The sequence below is a fragment of the Hippocampus comes genome, unplaced genomic scaffold (assembly GCF_001891065.2).
Source record: "Hippocampus comes isolate QL1 unplaced genomic scaffold, H_comes_QL1_v1.1 scaffold190, whole genome shotgun sequence".
NCBI lineage: Eukaryota > Metazoa > Chordata > Actinopteri > Syngnathiformes > Syngnathidae > Hippocampus > Hippocampus comes.
Window position 1 is genome coordinate 724,726 of NW_017805121.1, and position 18,563 is coordinate 743,288.

At 50.0% G+C, this 18,563-nt stretch overlaps 2 protein-coding genes and 1 long non-coding RNA gene across 3 annotated transcripts in view; all 3 read right to left on the minus strand.

Moving 5' to 3' along the window:
* Nucleotides 1–3,929, minus strand: part of cep120 (centrosomal protein 120) — a 12,024-nt gene extending 8,095 nt beyond the window's left edge. Inside the window, 9 exon segments of the mRNA XM_019865938.1 lie at nucleotides 223–394; nucleotides 460–589; nucleotides 924–1,016; nucleotides 1,019–1,285; nucleotides 1,422–1,582; nucleotides 2,235–2,388; nucleotides 2,461–2,575; nucleotides 2,777–2,933; nucleotides 3,609–3,929. Coding sequence (XP_019721497.1) covers nucleotides 223–394; nucleotides 460–589; nucleotides 924–1,016; nucleotides 1,019–1,285; nucleotides 1,422–1,582; nucleotides 2,235–2,388; nucleotides 2,461–2,575; nucleotides 2,777–2,933; nucleotides 3,609–3,657 — 1,298 coding nt within the window. The 5' untranslated portion in view covers nucleotides 3,658–3,929.
* Nucleotides 3,930–5,189: 1,260 nt separating this feature from the next.
* Nucleotides 5,190–6,978, minus strand: LOC109513506 (uncharacterized). Its single transcript, XR_002167782.1, has 2 exons — nucleotides 6,472–6,978; nucleotides 5,190–6,184 (listed from the first exon to the last, which is right to left on the minus strand). It is a non-coding gene; the product is annotated as an uncharacterized LOC109513506 (long non-coding RNA).
* A 34-nt stretch (nucleotides 6,979–7,012) lies between these two features.
* The window catches only part of znf608 (zinc finger protein 608), a 12,083-nt gene continuing 532 nt past the window's right edge, over nucleotides 7,013–18,563 (minus strand). The window contains exons 2-9 of the mRNA XM_019865939.1: nucleotides 14,640–14,907; nucleotides 14,149–14,236; nucleotides 10,501–12,820; nucleotides 9,001–9,439; nucleotides 8,368–8,417; nucleotides 8,098–8,248; nucleotides 7,506–7,562; nucleotides 7,013–7,049 (exon numbers count right to left, since the gene is read on the minus strand). Of these exons, the coding sequence (XP_019721498.1) occupies nucleotides 7,030–7,049; nucleotides 7,506–7,562; nucleotides 8,098–8,248; nucleotides 8,368–8,417; nucleotides 9,001–9,439; nucleotides 10,501–12,820; nucleotides 14,149–14,236; nucleotides 14,640–14,907 (3,393 nt within the window). The 3' untranslated portion in view covers nucleotides 7,013–7,029. The remainder of the gene's footprint in view (nucleotides 7,050–7,505; nucleotides 7,563–8,097; nucleotides 8,249–8,367; nucleotides 8,418–9,000; nucleotides 9,440–10,500; nucleotides 12,821–14,148; nucleotides 14,237–14,639; nucleotides 14,908–18,563) is intronic.

Consider the following 18,563-nt stretch of genomic DNA (forward strand, 5'->3'; position numbering starts at 1 on the left):
GCTGCGGCAAGACGGCAAAGTCGAAGGCGCAGTACGAGTGCGGCAGAGACACGTCGGCGTCCCTGCGCAGCTCCACCGGGCGGCCGGTCATCACGGGCGCCGCGCTGCCGAAGAACTCGTACGAGTACCTGGCCGGGACATACGAGACCGGCGACAATTCCGCAAACGTGTATTTCTTGATCCGAGGGGAAACAACCGCGAAGCGTGCGCTGTCGTGCCCACCTGACGGTCGCGGCCACGGCGCGCGTGAGGCCGGTCTGTCTGAGGCCGCAGAGATCCAGAGAGAAACAGAAGCGATGCGCGCGCGGCGGGATGGACGCTTTGGGGGCGCAGACGAGGGCGGAGGAAGCGGCGCCGTCGCCCCGGGCCTGACTCGGAGCGAGCGGCTCCGCGTCTGCCGGACACACTCGGGTCAGAGCGTCGCAGCGCAGAGAGGTCGGCGGATCGACCGGGACCGACCTTGCCCGTTCTGCGACGGCATCATGTCAGGAGGGTTTCGGATCGGAGTCGAACTGGCCATTTGGTCCTTGGCGGAGGGCACGACGACCGTGAACGAGTTTGTCTTACATCCTTCCTGGAGGGGCAAATTCTGGATGCAGAAAGACAACAAAAGTCTTCATACACTGAAATGGATGGAAACATGTTTGGAATAAGAAAAGGAGCATTGTGCAAACTTACACCACCCCAAAAACGATGAAATGGAATGTCAAGAAATGTATTTTAGTTCGCCACGTTTTTTTGCTTCAATTCAGTGAAAATCGTGCTGCTCCTTCCAGCTGGGAGCAGGATTATTATCCAAAAAAAAAAGAAGAATCGAGCAGTCAGGTCATTCGTATCGAAAGGCACCGCTGTCTATCTCCCGAACAGCGTCGGCTTCCTTGACTTGATAAAACCTCGGTTTACCGTCCGCGAGCGTCGTTCACCTGGAGCTGCGGCGCGACGTCCTCGCGGCGCAGCGTCACGGCCACGCTGACGTTGGACTGCGAGTCGGCGGCCGTCGGCGACGGCCCGACACGGGGAGCCCGGCCAGCGCGGCCAGCGGCACGTCGGCGCTGCCCAGCGAGCGCGTGCCGCAGCACAGGTGGATCTGCAAGGGGGGCTGCTGAGACAGGAAGGCGCGCACGGCGCCGGCGCTGCTGCGGATGCGCAACGAGGCGCGCTCGGGCTGGAAGTCCGGCGCCAGGACGTTCCGGAAGGGCTCGCTGGTGATGTCGTTGCCCAGCAGCGTGTAGAAGAAGAAGAAGCCGGCGTCCTCTGACGACAGCTCGAGCGTGCTGGGGATTAACTGCCGACACGGGCGACCCAAACGGACAAGCGCGGCAAAGTTCAAACGGGCCCGCGTGCGCACATCCGTTCTGAGGTCACCGCACTCACGACACACGCCAGGAAGTAGCCGGCCGCAAGCGTGGGATTCTTCTCACCTGTTCCAACTTAGCGGCAAACGCCACGGTGACGGACAGCACAAACATATCGCTGGCGACGTCGTCGGGTCCCACCTGATGGTAACCCCGCTCAGGCACCAGGACCGCCTCCAGCTTGTCCGGGAGCGGCTGCGGGGCGGGGGGGCGGCCGGAGTCAGGCGCTGGGGAGTCGCGTACGTGACACGGGACGACAAAAGCATTTTACCGCTTGCAGTTCCTTGAACTAAAACGCTTCCCTTCATGGCTGCGCCAAAAACTTTCTTGGTTTGGCCCGATATATGACCCGAGAAAAGTCCATTTACGCGTTCATCCCTGCGGCCGTCCTAAAACTTCCGAGTTGCACCTCAGGTTTGGATTCAAGCAAGTGCTTCAAGTTGTTTCATGCCACTCTCGGTTTGCAGATTGTCGATTTCAACTAATTTTATCTCATCAAAGTTTGTGTAGCTTAAATGCTAATGCACAGCGCAAAATGCCATAGACGGGGGAGCAAAAGTAATTCGAAACCAAAACAAATGAATCGATGATGAACACAATCCTTCGTTGCGCTCCTAATTTCAATCGACCTCCCCCTCCCCAAAGGAGGTGCCGCAAACAATTACTGTTGATTCAATGGAGCTCCTCAACACTTCAACACAGTTCCTTGGCACCAAGATGCCACACGATGGCGCCAAAACAACGCCTTCATCATCCTTTTCAAGTGGAGACACACGCAAAAGCGGACAGATGATGCGCAATGACGTTTCAAGACAGAAAAGAGGGACGTGGCTTCAAGGAGGAGCACAGTAACAAAAGACAACAAACAGGAAGTAGCACCTTTTACAGCCTTCTTTTCTCGGGGCGCTCGGGGAGCGGTCGGCGGCGGGGGCGGCAGCGTGGCCTTGCCGTCGTTCTCCAGCACCATGCTGAGGAGCAGCGACGGCTTCTTCTTGGTGTACTTGCTGCTCAGCAGCGTGTGCCAGCGAGGGTTCTGACGACGCACGTGGCGAAACCGACGTTAAAGGGGCGGCGTGGCGACGGGTCGCCACGGCGATTGACAGACCTGCGGGACTTCCTGAACGGATCTGAGGTCCAGCACGATGTAGCCCACGTTGTCCCTGCTGTCGCTGCTGGAGTCCACAGCGAAGCACTGGATCTTGATGGGGGTCCTCTGCAGTCTGCACACGCTCACGGGATTAGTCACGGCGTTAATGCGTCAGACCTTCATGGTCTCGATCACAATATACTGTCGGTTTCAGATAAGGCCTTTTTCATCTGGGGTCTGACTCCATTTCATTCTCGACCCTGTTCCTCGCCAATCTCGAGCTCCGACCAAGTCCATTATCCCCCCAAGACCAAATCATGCCACCAACACACACCTGTGCTGGTGCAGCATCTTGCGGTCCAGCTCCCAGGCCAGCTCGGTACTGAAGCGCGGCTGGTCCAGGTGCTCCACAGGGTCGGTGGTGAGCTGCTCGCCGTCGAAGCTCGCCTGAACCTCCAGGCTGAGCCGAGGGCACTTGGGGAAGTCGCGACCTGTCCGCAACGTCAAAATTACGGCCACGGACAACTTTGTAACACCGCGCCGCAATGTGTTGACCTTCTTGTTGAATTTGACACCAACAGGCTGTTTGCAGCATACAGACCAAGTTACATCCAATTTTTACCGTGCCGAAGACCATGACAGAGCACATTGCCCAAATGTGTGTTGCCCAACCTGAAATTGGGGGGGGACGCAGGAGAGCCGTCCACCGGGAGAAGGAGTATGTCAACTCAATTGCGTCTAACTAATTGAATATTAACGAATTCATGTCATTTATTGAAAATGGCATAACTCTCTTAAGTCTTAACATATTGACGATTTAAAGACCGTTGTGTTCCTTTTTTTTCCATTTCATTCTGGTGACAGTGGTCTTGGTGAAAATTTAAAAAATAAATACTGTCACTTTATTGTCCTGTTTCGCTGCCGATATTCATAAATTGCCGTCCGTTGTGTTTTTTTTTGTTTGTTTTTTGTTTTTAGGATGATAGTTTTAACATTCGAAACAAGTTATTAGCTGTGCGCGTTAGCTTGCTAAAGCGACGCGCGATTAAGGACGCACGACTAATAAAAAAAACGAAGAAAAGAAGAAGATAAGAGTGATTTAACAGGTTCCAAATGTGACTTTGGTTGCGTTAGTGTTGGAGTGGCGCTGACAACTTGACGCTCACCTTCCAGGATGGACAACACGATGAGAAGTTGCTCGCTCTTCCGAGCCATGTTGACATCTGGACCGGCGGAAAGATTGGGAGCACTCGCGAGACTTTGTCGTTATAAATTTCGCATTTGTCGAGGGGAGTGTAAAAAAACGGGGGAGGGGGGGGGCACAACTCGTTGAGGATGAGATTTGTGAAGAAAATAAAACTTCTTGGGATCGCCCGTTGCAAAAAGGGAAAAGCCGCTTTGTTGTCAAGCTTTGGCGCCACTCCTTTTGGTTTTGGAAACGGAAGTTAAAGGTGGAGCCTCTCGGGGTTAGGTTGACCTCAACTGGTCGGCGTTGGAACTGCAGACATAATATTACGATGGATACACGTGTCAGGCATTTAACAAAGTTGGTCTTTTACAGCTATTTATTTCTTGAAATATTTTACGCTATTTTTGTCTCTTTTAATTGAATTGAATTGAATTGAATACAACTTTGTCAAATGTGTTGTATGTGTGACATACAGCAGAGATGATATTTCTTCCCTCTCAAGTAATTGCTTGCACCTACACAACTTCAACCCTTAATTATAAGTTTGAAAATCATGATTGAATAATGTTAATAATAATAACAATAAATACAAATATATAACAAACATAATAGAAAAAAAAGTTACTGTAGGCGACACGAGACTCGACCGGTTAGCACGCCCGCCTCACAGTGTGGAGGTCCAAGGTTCGATTCCAGCGTCCGGCCTTCCGGTGTGGCGTTGGCATGATCTCCCTGTGCCGACGTGGGTTACCTTTGGGTACTCCGGTTTTGTCCCACTTTCCAAAAACAAGCACGGTAGGTTGAACGCTCTAAATTGGCCAGAGGTGGGACTGTGAGTGTGAATGGTTGCTTATCTATGTGTGCCTTGCGATTGCCCGTCAACCAGTTGAGTGTGTCCTGCACCTACTGCCTGAAGACACCCGGGAGAGGCTCCAGCATGCCCGCATCCCTCGTGAGGAAAAAGCGGCTCGGATTATGACTGAATGAATGTTACTGAAGTATTTTTTTCCATCTACGACATTTTCATTTGGTTGATATTTTACATTCTACAGTATGTATTGGATTTGTAAAAACTTTTTAACATATTGTAATCTTTCATTTCCCATCAGCCTAATACAAATAATTGAAATAGAATTATCCGAATATTCATCCATCCATCCATCCATCCATCCATCTTGTGATCCGTTTCTCCTCACAAGTGTCGCGGGTGTGCTGGAGCCTATTCCAGCTGTTTTCAGGTAGCAGGTGGGGGACACCCTGAACTGGGTGCCAGCCAATTGCAGTATCCTAAAATTAAACATGGGAAACAATTACGACAAAAACTATTGTAGTTAGATGAGATGCAAGCAAAAATCTGCAAATTTGATTCAGTTGCTTTGAGTAGAAAAATGAAAAAAAAACACACACTCCTCTCTCGCTCTCTCTCTTCATACTGTATATATACACACACACACACACACACACACACACACACACACATAAACATCCTTTAATCGTGATTGCCAAACATATGAATTAAGGCATATACAGTATAAAAAAAGCAACAGCAGGTTCTATGTTGATTTCAGAGCAATATTAATTGTAATATATGAATTTATATTCATCGGATACACCACGGCCACTGGATGACGACGACAACAGTGCCCCGTGGTAGCATTTTGTAAACAGACATCGTATCACCATGTTCAAGTAGTATGTAAGTACCGTTATGTATTATTACGACGTAGTTTGTACGTATGTCGTTTGCATGGAGTGAGGCAGAGCTGTTGCTGGAGGACACGTAACATCATAACACATGACATGATCATTTCAAGTTGGATTCATTACATTTTGCTACTTTTTAAAGATTATCGTTGACGTGAGAGTATGGCTGTGAAGGGAGGGGGTCGGGGGGGGGGCTCAAGTCGAAGAGCAGCACCACATCTTATTTTTCATATCACTATTGGCCACTTGAAATCCAGCATCACAGGCTCAGGTATTTCACTGGAGGAGGAGGGGGCGCACATTAGGGTTGGGGGGGAAGGGCGGGGGGACAGGGTCAGGGCAACAGCAAAAGATTGTGGGAGTCCCAGTTCAGGTGTGCCGCTTTTGCTCGAGATGCGTTGTTATAAATACAGTCCTGAGGCCGAACATTTCACTTCGCTCTAATTTGATTGGCAAGAAACCACGCCGGCCGAAGAAAAACAACCAATCAGAATGCATGACCGACAAATTGTCGATCATTTGTTGGACCTTCCCGAGCACGCTCATCGTGGGCACACTCCTGTGACCTCGTGCTCACCATGGGCGTCAGGAGCTTTGCTGAAACTACGGTGGAATATGTCGCTCTGGAAAAAATAGATCCCTTGTTTGTGGGCATCAGACTAGGAAACATAAACCCACCGAAGTTACTTATAAAAGCTTATTTTACTCTATTCTTGTATGCTGACGCTATCTAATGCTGCGTTCACGGGCTGCTGAGAAGTCGGAAATGTCACGCTTCACGCAATCCGTACCAGTGAACTGCTTTATTCGTGGTACTGCACTGTTGTAAGTGCAATGGTGAGGCCTCACCTAAAACAAACTCATAAAACTACTTTGGTTTGACATCTGTGCGCCTCTGATTGATATTTGACATTTTAGGCGCTAACTAGGCGTAAATCTATCCACAAACTTGCGGGACTCGTGAAGGTTTATTCTATTCCATTGTATTCTGCAGATTGACGACATCGAATGGGACATTAAAGGGCTGCTGAGGGAGCCTCGATTTGGACAGTGATTCGAAAAGTGTGGTACGAGTTCCACTCATGGTGCTTGGGCGCCCTCTAATGGTACATAAAAGTTGTTAATATTCCACTCACCGAGGTGTGAGGACCTCAATTTGTCAGGTAAATTCAAATACATTGTTTTGATAGTTTTTTTTTTCAAAATACTGTCGGTATTGTTTTATAACGTTACATAACGTCACCTCGCTCAATTACTGGAGTTCACTTTTCGTAATAGGAAATCAGTATTCCCACTTTTGTTGAACGCAGCATCCCCTCTAAGCCCCGCCCCGTCCTCCCGCACATCCAGTGGCGGTGAGCGCATGCTAATGAGCGCATGATTATGAAACGCTATGTACAGCGGCGTGAAGGAGAAGGGCTATGCTCACATACAGTAGGACGATATAATCAACACGTAGAGTTAGCGGTTAGCGAACAAACGGAGCATAATTGTCATCATCTTCATCATCAGTACATTCAGTCAGAACAATAATGTGCGTTTACAAACACCGCTATACACTTGTCCTTCTCCAAAGTCCACTTCCGGTGTGGTACGAAACAACGTCCGTACTGTAGGTGGCGCTAGTAAGAAATGATACTTGTTTGGTTTTTTTTCCACCCATTTTGTTTTTTTTTTCTCCTTCTGCCACGTCACTACTTCTTCATTTCGCTCTCTGCGGAAACATGACAAGGATATGTTATATAATCCAACAGATATATTACTTGCGCATACACTCAACATAGTTTGTTTTTTTTAATGTACACGAGCTCTCACTCGCACATTGATTGACAAAAGAGGAAACAACATAGGCGGGTTACTGAAACCAGCTTTGATATATCACAATAGCCATAAGAACCAGCTTTATTAATGTGAAGAAGATGAACTCACAATCCCCAGTTTATTAGACCATCGGAGCTATGAGGATTTCCTTGGTAGCACATTGAGCATTTTGGTCAACGAATGATTTATAGAACACTGCGTACATCAGCATTTTGTTCAACATGCTAACAACCGTGGAGCAATTACGGTTAGGGTTAGGGTTATGAAATCATCATTAGCCAGAGCTAAGAGCGAATGATTATTGGTAAATAATGATCAATTGATGAAGGTGTGCGTGTGCGAAACGTACCAGCAGCAGTTCGTCCTGCCACCTGTGGACCAGGCACCAGCGACCTGGAGCTTAAACCTTCAACACAAAATCGCACCAAGTAAATCTTACTGTAAAATTGCTCAGCTCCGCCCACGAAACGGAGATCAACCGATCACAGCACAGCACAAAATAATATCACTTTCCATTTCCCACCTATGTAAACAGTATGATCCGTCAAATATTTCAATGCCGTTGTCAGCGCGTTGACAACGCTAATGATATGCAACATGACGGTTAGCCTAGCGACGATCCTAGGTGTAATATTTTGTGTGTGTTGCATTGTGGGTTGTGTCACTTCTTTTTTAGTGTTGTGTGTTGTGTTTTCATCTCTTGTTGTGTGCTGAAAGGTTGCCACCCGTCCCGTAAAATACGGAAACGTGTGGTGTGTTCTCCTCAGCTCTGCGCAAACCCTTGGCTTGGGAGCGGCAGTGGCAAAATGTCAAGTTTGCCGGAGAACCTTTTCTGTAGCTCAGTCAGATCTGCAAGGTGGCAACCCCGCCTAGTGTGCCGTGTATTTCCTTGTTGAATGTTGTGTATTGACGTGTATTTCGTTGTGTTGTGCTGCGCCTACCCGGGTAGATGTCGTACTGTCCCGCCACCAGGTTGTACGCGAGTCCCAGGTGTGTGTGATGGTGCGTGTGCAGGTGTCGGCCCAACGTCGTGTGGCCTCGGTCGCTTTGGTCCACTTCGCGCTCCGCCTCGTGGGAACCTTTTTCATTAGGCTAGGCGCACACGCGCACACACACACATACACTCATTTATATTCTCTCAATTTTCAACAGCAAGTTCTGCCACGACCGTGTCCAAAAAAAAAAAAAAAAAAAAAAAGCAAGCATCTTACCTCGGACTCCTCCCGGCCCGCCGTCTTGCCGTACAAAGGGTAGTGGAAGCCTTCGGGGACACATTTCAAGGTTCAGTACACATCCACCCAAAATGGATCATGCCTTTCACACAGGACTGCCACCACAGGGTGGGAAAAGGGAAGTGTTGTGTGTTTAACGTGACACAGCCTAGCTTTTCCATTTCTCACAGTTAACATTTCTGCCTCTGTTACACCAGAGATACCACTTCGGAAGCCGGGAAAATCAAGAGTCGACCATCCCCAATTTGGTGTCGGTGTCTTTCAGATGAATCAGCGACCTCAGAATTAAGTGTCAGGTGTTACAACTTTAAACCGCAATCCTGGTCCCAGTCCCGAACTTCCAAAATTCCCTTTCACACAGATGACGTATTGACTCCATCGCACCTCTTATACTACCTTCGAAGCCAGGTCAACTCCAACCCCTAAGTTGATCTTGGCGTCTTTGACACAGTAGAGCAAGAACAGGGTCGGAGAAACGAGTGCTGGGAACTAAACTCTTCACCCTGACCGTCTTGACTCTTATTATACATTTGACATGACCCCGGATGTCAGAAAAATGGTCAAGTTGGGTCGGAAAGAAAATGGACAGACGTGTCCGGTTTTGTTCCTTACCTGGGTAGTTGTGGACTAGGGTGGGTGACGCCCCCCTGTAGGAACTCCCGCCGCTCTCACACATAGCCAGGTAGGGCGGGTACGAGCAGTGCTGGTACATGTAGGGCTTCTGGGGGGTCATTGGAGGGGACACCGCCGCACGTGCACTTTGAGACTCCCCCAACAGGATCCTCATGGGTTCCTCCTGTAGCCCATCCAGGCCGTCGGAGTCGTCTGGGTCAGCGGCGGGCGGCAGGTTGAGCGGTCCGTGGACTTTTTTAGCATCGCGAGCGATGCCTCCTCCCACTGAGGTCACTTTGGGCCCGGCTGACTCGGTAGTACTCCCCCACTCCTTTGACCTCTCCGTGTCACCCTCATCGGCCGCCTCGCCGAGAGGACTCTGCAGCTCTGAGAATTTGCTGTGAGCCAGGCGGTGGGGCCACAGGGAGCCGTCTGGGGGCTAAATTGATGGGGACAAGTGTTGGTGCTGGTGCCAGCCTATAAGTCTGCTTTAACAATGGTGGGCGGGAGTCATTTGAGGTCAGTCCACATGTTTGTCCAGGAGCCGAACCAAATACCAAAGACCTTCATCAAGGTCAGACAGAAATCTATGTTTTTGGATCACGTTCTGATTTTGGCACCTCTGGTTTTCTGCCCACCTCTGCTGAATGACTACTATAGACCTTTTCATGATAATGTTACCTGTAATTCCAGGCGGCAATAGCCTCGACAGCGCCACAAGTACAAAAAAACAACAAAAAAAAAAACCCAAACCGTGTACTTTATGTCATTTGATCAAAGCAGAGCCTTTAGGAAAACAGGGGAAATGGCTTCGCTGATGATTTGATTTTGCCTTCTGGTTTATTGCTCTAGTTTGAATCTGTGAAGCCTCAGCCAAAAGACGTTTCTCGAGGTAAAGTGCCGGAAGGCGAGACGGAACAGCATCTGTAACTTATACTTCATCAAACATGGACATGGTGTAAATACAGACATAGGATCAAGGAGGGTCTGGCCAAGTAAAGGCTGTCTAGTGATGTACTCTGGTATGATGACCTGTTTGTCGTTATCTTTTAAACAGTTTTGTTATCCACTGTATTTATCACCTCCCCCACAGGTTTTGCTGTTTTTACGTCAGATTAGGTCAGCGGTAGCCACTCATTTGTCTGCCATCTGGAAGTACCCTAGAATTTATCCGTGACAAACTGTTCGAATTGATCTATAGAGGAAACACTGCGTGATCAGAGACCACCTGTCAGGCGCTTTGGCCGCAAGGAGGATGATGGCGGGTGCCCATTGGTACGTCCAAAGGGACGCTTAAGAATCTGTACAGGCAACGCATGGCAACACGTGGAAAAGTTGCCCTTTGACATTTACCTGTTATCACACGACACATGCAACAAAACAACGGCCGAGTTAGTAAGTCTCAAGCTTGGGCGTGAGCGTCTGCACACATCGAATGAACGATTGCTCGTGAAAGCACAACAGTATGGGCGGCGGTTAGAGACAGAGGGAAAAACTTACGCTGGAATAGGAAATGTTTGAGTCCAGATCTGTCTGAGTGTTGGGGTTGTGGTGTGATGAGGATGAAGAAGAGGAGGAGGAGGAGGAGGAGGAGGAGGAGGAGGAAGGTGACTTGATGTCCTCACAGTCTTTGGTCGAGACATGGTGCTGGTCCACCTTCAAAGCCAGCCCTCTTTCCCCCCTCTCCTCCAAGTAGGACAGGATGGCTTTGGGACAGCAGGCTTTAGCACCTTCTGGACCTTTAGCCCCGCCGGCGTGTCTGATGTCCCCGTCACTATCTCGCCCGACTGGCCCCCGTTCGGCACGCTGCTTTAGCTCGCAGCATTTAGAGGCCATTAGGAGTTTCTGGTCCAGGTAAAGTCCTCGTGAGTACTGTCCATAATACAGCGACTGGGCTAAGGCGGTCTGGGTCTGACTCATGGCAAGCTGCAGTTGAGAAGGTGCAACCGGCCCGTCACCTTTCTTACAGTCCGTAAAGTCGACATCACCGTGAGCCTCCTCCTTTCGATCTTTACTTTTCGAATCATGAGAGGAAATTTTGTGGTATATGTTCTGCCTGTCCGCCTTCACGCAACCCGGCAGGTAGTATGGCTCAAAGCTGTGATAGTACGGGGACAGGGGCTCTTTTGTAGAAGGCGGGGCGGGCACCGTGGGTGGCGTCTTCCTGGCGCTGCTATGGTTACCGTTAAAGTTGACTTCAGACGATACGGAGGAGCCAGACTTGGATCTGAGCCCATCCAGACGATTTTCGGAGGACACGCCATCATCCCCCGCATCCGAGATGTCGGAATAGGCGGGACTGTTGTCCTTGCTGTCCCCCAACAGCAGACAACCGCCGGGGGCATCGAGCCGCGATGAACTTCCTATGGAGGGGCTGGGGGCATTGTCTGTGAAGGTGTAGACCTTGTCGGCCTCGGCGCGGATACTCGCCATTCTGCTTTCCTGGCTCTCACTGTGCCCATTCGTCACATCCTGCTTGCTCAGGTGCTCCTTCAGGAGGCTACCCGGAATCTCCTTGGTGGCCGTTTTAGAAGCACCGTCTTCCACCTTAATGGTGTCACCGTTTGCCGTCCGAGCGGTTGTGTCGCGGTTGTGCTTGTCCTTGAGTCGTCGCTTCTCTTTCTTGCGGGTCTCTTTGCAGGTCAGCAGTGTGGCTTTGACCAGGCTGGGTTGCACGACTGCGCTGAGCTTGGGCTTGATCGGTTTCAAGGACGAGTTCTTGCTCGTTAGGCCAACAGCCGCCACGGGGGAAGGCTGTTGTGAGGGGACGCTGTCCATCGGATACGCCGCACCGGGTATGGCAACAAGCTTCGGTGGCGTCGGGGCTGGAGCAATTAGCCGGTTGGCCCGCGACTTGGATAGCTTATCTACCTTACCATTGGCTTTTTTGCTCTTATCAGAGAGGATCTTCTTGTCGATCAGACCTTCGGCTTCCAGCTTGGGCATCTCCACGGTGGTGCTCCGGTCTGGTACCATGCAGTTCTCCAGAACCACCGTCATATTGGAGATGATGGGGAGGTTGCTGAGGTCGTCCATCAGGCCGTCCTTCAGTAGGGAGCTCCTCCTGGTTTTGGTGCTGAGGAGAAGCCGCCGGTTCTTGGGCGAACCCACCGTCGTCACCTTGTACAACGGGGCGGCTTTTTTGGACGAGGGGTTGGCAGCAGTGCCATTGTTGGTGGACTCCGCAAGGTCATAGATGGCGTCCTCGCACTCTGACAGTCGCTCCTCGGTGTCGGGATTCCTCTGCTCCTCTGCCTCCAGGTGGGCATGCGTCTGGTGGTAGCGCAGGCCATTGATGTGCTTGTAGCGCTTGGTGCAGTTGGGGTGAGGGCAGTCAATGAGGATCTGTGGAGGTGGGGAGGTGCAACCACCCCCTGGGTCCAGGAAAGAGGGGTCTGACTTGCCCTGCGGTGTACACGGGGCGCTGCGGGATTTGGCTCGAATCCTCTTCCCATTCCCGTTTTTAATGTCCGCCGAGGAAACGAGACTGAGGTCCAAGTCAGCGGGCGGTTTGTTCTTCCGCTTGCCGGATGGGAGGACGGAGGCTCGGTTGGAAGGTTTGCTTTCCTCGGTGGTGAAAAACGGCGGCGAAGCTCTGCAGGTGGCGAGGAGTTTTAGGCTTCCACGCCGACCTTTGCTGTGCACTGGTGAGGCTGCCATGCCTATGCCGCCGCCCCGGCTACGGTGTTGCGGCAGGCCTCGCACTTTGACCGGCGGTGGCGCATCCCCACAGGGCCGCTCTGCTAAAGCAAGACGCAACCTTTTCCCCCGGCCACGCCCACCTGCCATCTCTGGGTCACTGGACGGAGACTCGCAGAACCTGAAGAAACAGGAGGACATATACAGGTATATCATCATATTATTTTAGACATATGCAAACAACTACCTAGATATAATATCTACCTACCTACCCATTTCTTCAAATTCAAGCTACATATTTAGACAACTCCTACCAACCAGTTTACCAATCTACCAAAATGTAGCTTCCTACTTACATAACTACCCAACTCCTACCTACCTACATTGTACCTCTCTACAAACTCCAACCTATCCAACCCCTTCATACTTACCTACTACCGACAGACAGCCTCATAATCTATCTACCTTCCTTCCAAACTTCCTTACTACCACCTGTTACCAATACAACCCATGCCCCTAACCTTCCTACCTACCCACCCTCTCGATACTCCCCAGATGATTACAGGCTTACAGTAGCTACCTACAGTACAACACGACCCAACGGCTTTTCCTACTGACCAAACCAAAAGTGGAAAAACTAGTTAACTCCCAACTTTTTTGTTGCTTTTTTTTGTTCAAATCAAGATTCCGTCATTCATTCTCCAACGACTTTTCCTACTGACCAAACCAAAAGTGGATAAACTAGATAACTCCCAACTTTTTTGTTGTTTTTTTTTTTTGTTCAAATCAAGATTCCGTCATTCATTCTACCTACTTGTCGACCACACGACCAGCTGCCAGACATACCTACTGTACCAACAAACTCCTCCCCTTCCGACCTACCTACAGAAGCAGAAACTGTTGTTCAGCCGACGAGTGTCATCCTATCTCGGTGTTGTTTGTTTTCATCGACATTGTGCTCGACTTTAATTGTGCTCGTCAATCACCAAAGTGGAGTTGTAATGCTATTTATGTGACGCACGTCCACAAAGCAATTCAGACCACTGAATCTGTCATCGCCATGGCAACAGCCACCGACCGGAGGCTGCAGCCAACCAGTGGCAATTGAGATCAGACACTAACCTTTCTCACAGTCAACGCAAATCAAAGGCAATTATAGTGACAGTAATTAGTGTGGACTTTGGACAAAAGTATTGGGACACCAAAGGAAAGTGATGTCTGGACAATAGGATGTGGACACCTACAGGAAGTGAAAAAGGAGGCGGTGGGGGGGGGGGGGGGGGGGTATTTTGGCCAAAAGTGTATTTTGGCCAAAAGTATTGGAGCGTAAATGAAGTAAAGAAAATGTGGACAAAAATAAAGGGACACCTGAAAAGAAAGAAAATATTGACTCTGAACAAAAGGGACCCGTGCAATTAAAAGAACAGATCATGAAGTTTGGACAAAAGTATTGGGAGACCATTTTTAAAAATCATTGACCTCATTTTGACAAACATGTGACATCATCACCTGGGAGGAGCCCAGTCGAGTTTGGTGCAGTCCAACAGTGTTCCCACATAGGTTCTCTTCCTCCACGTCACGTTGACCACCAACACGCCTGACACACACACACACACACACACACACACACACACAAAGTATTGCAATATGAGTATAAGTATCATGATATCAAATTGTGGTCAGCTCAAAGGATCATGATATCAAATATTGATATAAAATATCAAAGTACATCCATATGAAATGTCATCATAACAAAGGATCATGAAATCGAGTAATCAAGATATCGTGATATCAAACCATGAGATGAAGCTTTTGTGCTCTTGTGGTATCAAAAGGTCATGATATCAATGTGTTGTGATATCAATTTATAGTGACAAGAAATAATGCCAAAAAATGTATTGTGAGCTCAAACGGTGTGATGTATGAAGAGTGCAATATAAATAAAGTTTGATCGATTGATTGACAGTATCCAAGCACTGATGTTCCACGGGTTGCCTCACCTTCTTGGGTCTCGTGCCACACGATGCCCTCCAGGTTGACGCTGGTACCCGGCTGGCAGGGGCCCAAGAAGTCGGCGTCCGAGTTGGGCATGGACGGAGGGACCACTTCCTGCGTGTTGGTGCCGACGGAGCGCGTCCTCACGGCGTTACAAATGGGCGGGGCCGCAGCGGGTGGAAAGGAAGTGGTGGACAAAGGCAGCGATGGTCCGGCAGGCCCTGCTTGGCCCGGAGCGGGGGCCCCGCCAGGTGGAGTGAACATGGACTCCACCTGCAGGTCACAGCAACATATGCATGATGTTTCGACAATAGTACTGGGTCACTCACTATGTGTTGTAAATAATACTATGAAATGCTGATACATTATATTCAATGCATCACTTTCAATCTGACAATCAACCATCATTTTTCATGTTTCTGGGCTTGTATGGAGACATCAAATCACAATGTAAAAATGCAATTATCTTGGAGCAAAATAGTATGATATCAAACCATTGTGCCATTCAAAATCATGAGAGCAAATATAGCGGTATCCACATATCATGATATCAAAATGTAGTGGTGGTAGCATTGTATCGTGATAACCGAAAAAAAAAATCGTTGAGGCAAATGACTGCTTAAAAGTATTCTCAATTCAAAAATACTGTGACATAGGCGACCATGACATCAAAACGTCACAATATCCAAGTGCGGGCAAGTATTTGGCGATATTTAAGTGTTAAAATGCTATCACCGTTGACGGGACATTGTGATTTTCTCGGAAAGTCGCAGGAGTGACCATTTGAAAATATGAAGAGATTCATAGAAAAAAGAGCGTCGCCTATCGGTGTTGATCTGTTTACAAATGATTGTTATCGGAATGTCATGATTCCCACCGCCCCGGTAACCATAGCAACATAATAGCTCAGCGATGTCTTTCTCATCCACTTGCAGTTTGCATTCATCGCCTTTCCTGTCCTGTCAATCAACCTCTTCCCACTCTCAACGTTTGCCCTTCCAGCATCCATGATAGCCCCCAGCGCCCCAAATCCTCAGCTTCCTCATCCTCCCTTCTCCCCCCCCCCCCCCCCCCCCCCCCCTATAGTAATTTCCAGCCAATGATCAGTAGGTGTCCGCATCTCCGCGTCCTCACCTCAGCACCAATCAGCCACACACAGCGACAATGTGTGTGTTTTCTTGCGTATTCCCTCTATAGCCGCGTTCACCTCTCGTGGGTATGAGACACACGCAGACGCGCGCATACACTATTCACCTTCCTCCTCAAGTGAAAATGACTTTGAACGCAACAAAAGGGATGATGGAATAGCTCCTCAAATGTGTGCACAATCGCCACTGTAACGCAATGAACAGAACACAAAACAAGAGTAGAACGCCATCTTAATGAGGGTCACGATTGCACAACGGGAAACACGCAATCCCGCCGCCATCGGAGCGAAATCACGACAGTCTTGACGCAAGGCATCGTCGGTCACAACAAACAATCATCAGAACAAATCCAAGAGTCCCACTGGAACGCACTCATACACGCGACGCACCCGCAATAAAACCACGACACCACCACCACGCGCTGCCGCGAACGCAAGGCACGCTTAACACAACCCACCCGTAGCGCAACACACACGTGGAGGTAACACACGGGCACGAGATAAAAACGCCGGACACCACAGGCGGAGCTACGTGGTGGCCAAAGGTGGCCGCGGCCACCACCGAGCACTCCCCTGGGCCAACCCCCGTCAGCCGGTGACCGGGAGATGATGGACAAACGCGGCTCGGTGTCGGACGTCGCGCAATTTTTGTTCCGCCGTTTCCACACGGACCCATTTCACGGACGGACGAGTACAACCGACCGCAGGAGGAGCCAGCAATGCAGCCGAGCACAGCTTTCGCAACGTTCCGGACCGGTGACGGCACCTTACCATGTCTGGTTTGGGTTTTCCGTGATTACTTTAAACCCCAGTCCTGGTTTGAAACCCCTGCTGGTCCGGATTTGTTGCGTTTGACCTCATTTTGAAGCCGTTCAGGCCCAGTCGTCCGGCGGTAGCAGAATAGCGCTGGGAGAGGCCCAGGGCAGCCTCCGCTTTCTGCTTGCCTTAGTCGCTTGCGTGTGTGTAGTCCAACAACGGACGGCCATTTTTGCCACGGAGGACGAGAGGCTTTTGAAAAAGGACGGATGAAGCGAGGACACAAGTGGATTTCGTGTGTCCCCGACCGGGTGATGGAGGCAAAATAACACGGCCAGAGTGGAGCCAAACGCTGCATTTCCAGAACGGGCTATTTCATCTCGACGGTATTTTTGAAAGCAAGACTGCCCCTTAAGTGTGCAGTCGGAGAAGATCAAGTGGCGACGGACTCCCATTTCACATTCCAGCCGGCAAAGAAAGCCGGCTGTGTTGTATGATTTCGAAAAAGTAACCTTCTTATGATCACGATTGGATTTGATCATAGGAGCGATTTTTTCTGTTGTGAAATACTCATGTTGCTGATCTGGAAGACATTAAAAATACAAAGAAACGGCGATGTCATTTTGTCGATTCCGGCGTGACTGAAAATACGGTCGGGGAGGAAGGCGGAGACACGCGATGAATACGCCCACGTCGCCATGCGAGAGTCCCGCACCTTTGTCAAAGTGCGGCATCACGCGACACGTGGCAAGACGTGTCGTGCGTTCGCTATTTTACGGACGACGCGTTTTTTTCTCGTCGAGTGACAGAAGCTTTGTCGCGAGCGGAGCGCCTCTATGAAGGGGGGGTGAGCCCCTAAAATCCCAAATACTTGGCCGATCACTCTCGTCTGTTCGGAGCTTCACGTGAGCATGAAGTCAAGACTGCAAGATAAATTTGGGTGACCGTCGATCGCAGTTGTGGCAAACGTTGAGACGGTCACGTTGAATCACTGTACGGCGAGTGAGAAAGGACGCGTGACATTTGTGGCGGCAACTCAAGAGGCATTTGAACTCCACGGGAGCCGTAAAAAACCCTTTGGAAGTCTAAAATGAAGCCTTTTAAAAGGACGAGGACGGACGGGGACGGAGGACGATGACGGACGGAGGACGGACTGGCAAAATTGGGTCAAGTGCTCATCTCTGCCCTGCAGACAGCAAACACAAGTTCAGTCATGCGGTTTTTGTATTTTGAGGCTCTCTTTACCTGCCAGGCTCCATGAAAAGAAAGATGGCCGCCGACTTTGACAAGTGCCCCCCAAAAAAAAAGTGCTTGAAAGGAGGGACAGTGAGGTGAGGGAGAAGGCAAAAGAAGTCCGGGTCTTGTTTGTCGTTTGCCATCAACTTGGATTTCTGTTTTGTTTGTTTTGTGGCATTCACTCCATGCTTTCCTTTCTGACTGACTGCATCGAGAAGTGACATTTGCCTTTTTGGCCGCCGAGAGGCCGGAGAGCTCTTTTGAAACCGAGTAACGTCCCCGGACGACGTAGACAACAAGCAGAACTGGAAGTTTCTTGAGCGCAGACCACCACCAGTCGGCGTTCGGGACCATTTCGGGTATGAACTTCCTTCCGGCCACCTCGATTTGCGCCGTGGCTTCACCTTGGCCAAAGCCCATGCATGACAAACGTCTGCCTCCGCCACTGGCAGACGGCGGAGACACACACAAACAAACTTGTGCTGGACACAAACAAACAGTAGCACAACAACACTCCCGTACACTGGACACACACACACACACACACACACACACACGCACGCACGCGCGCTCACACGTGTAGCGGAGACCCAGCCGGCCACAGAACAGCACCGCGACACCATCCCATAAAGTCCTCCTGTCGCGATTTCCTTCCGCGTCCCGTGTTTGTTGCGCGAATCGCGACTTGTCATTCCCGCCACGCGTGTTCCTCCATCTTTGCTTCTTCACTCAGTCAATGAATGAAAAGAACGACGTCCATCCCCCCCCCCCCCCCCCCCCCCCCCTTTCC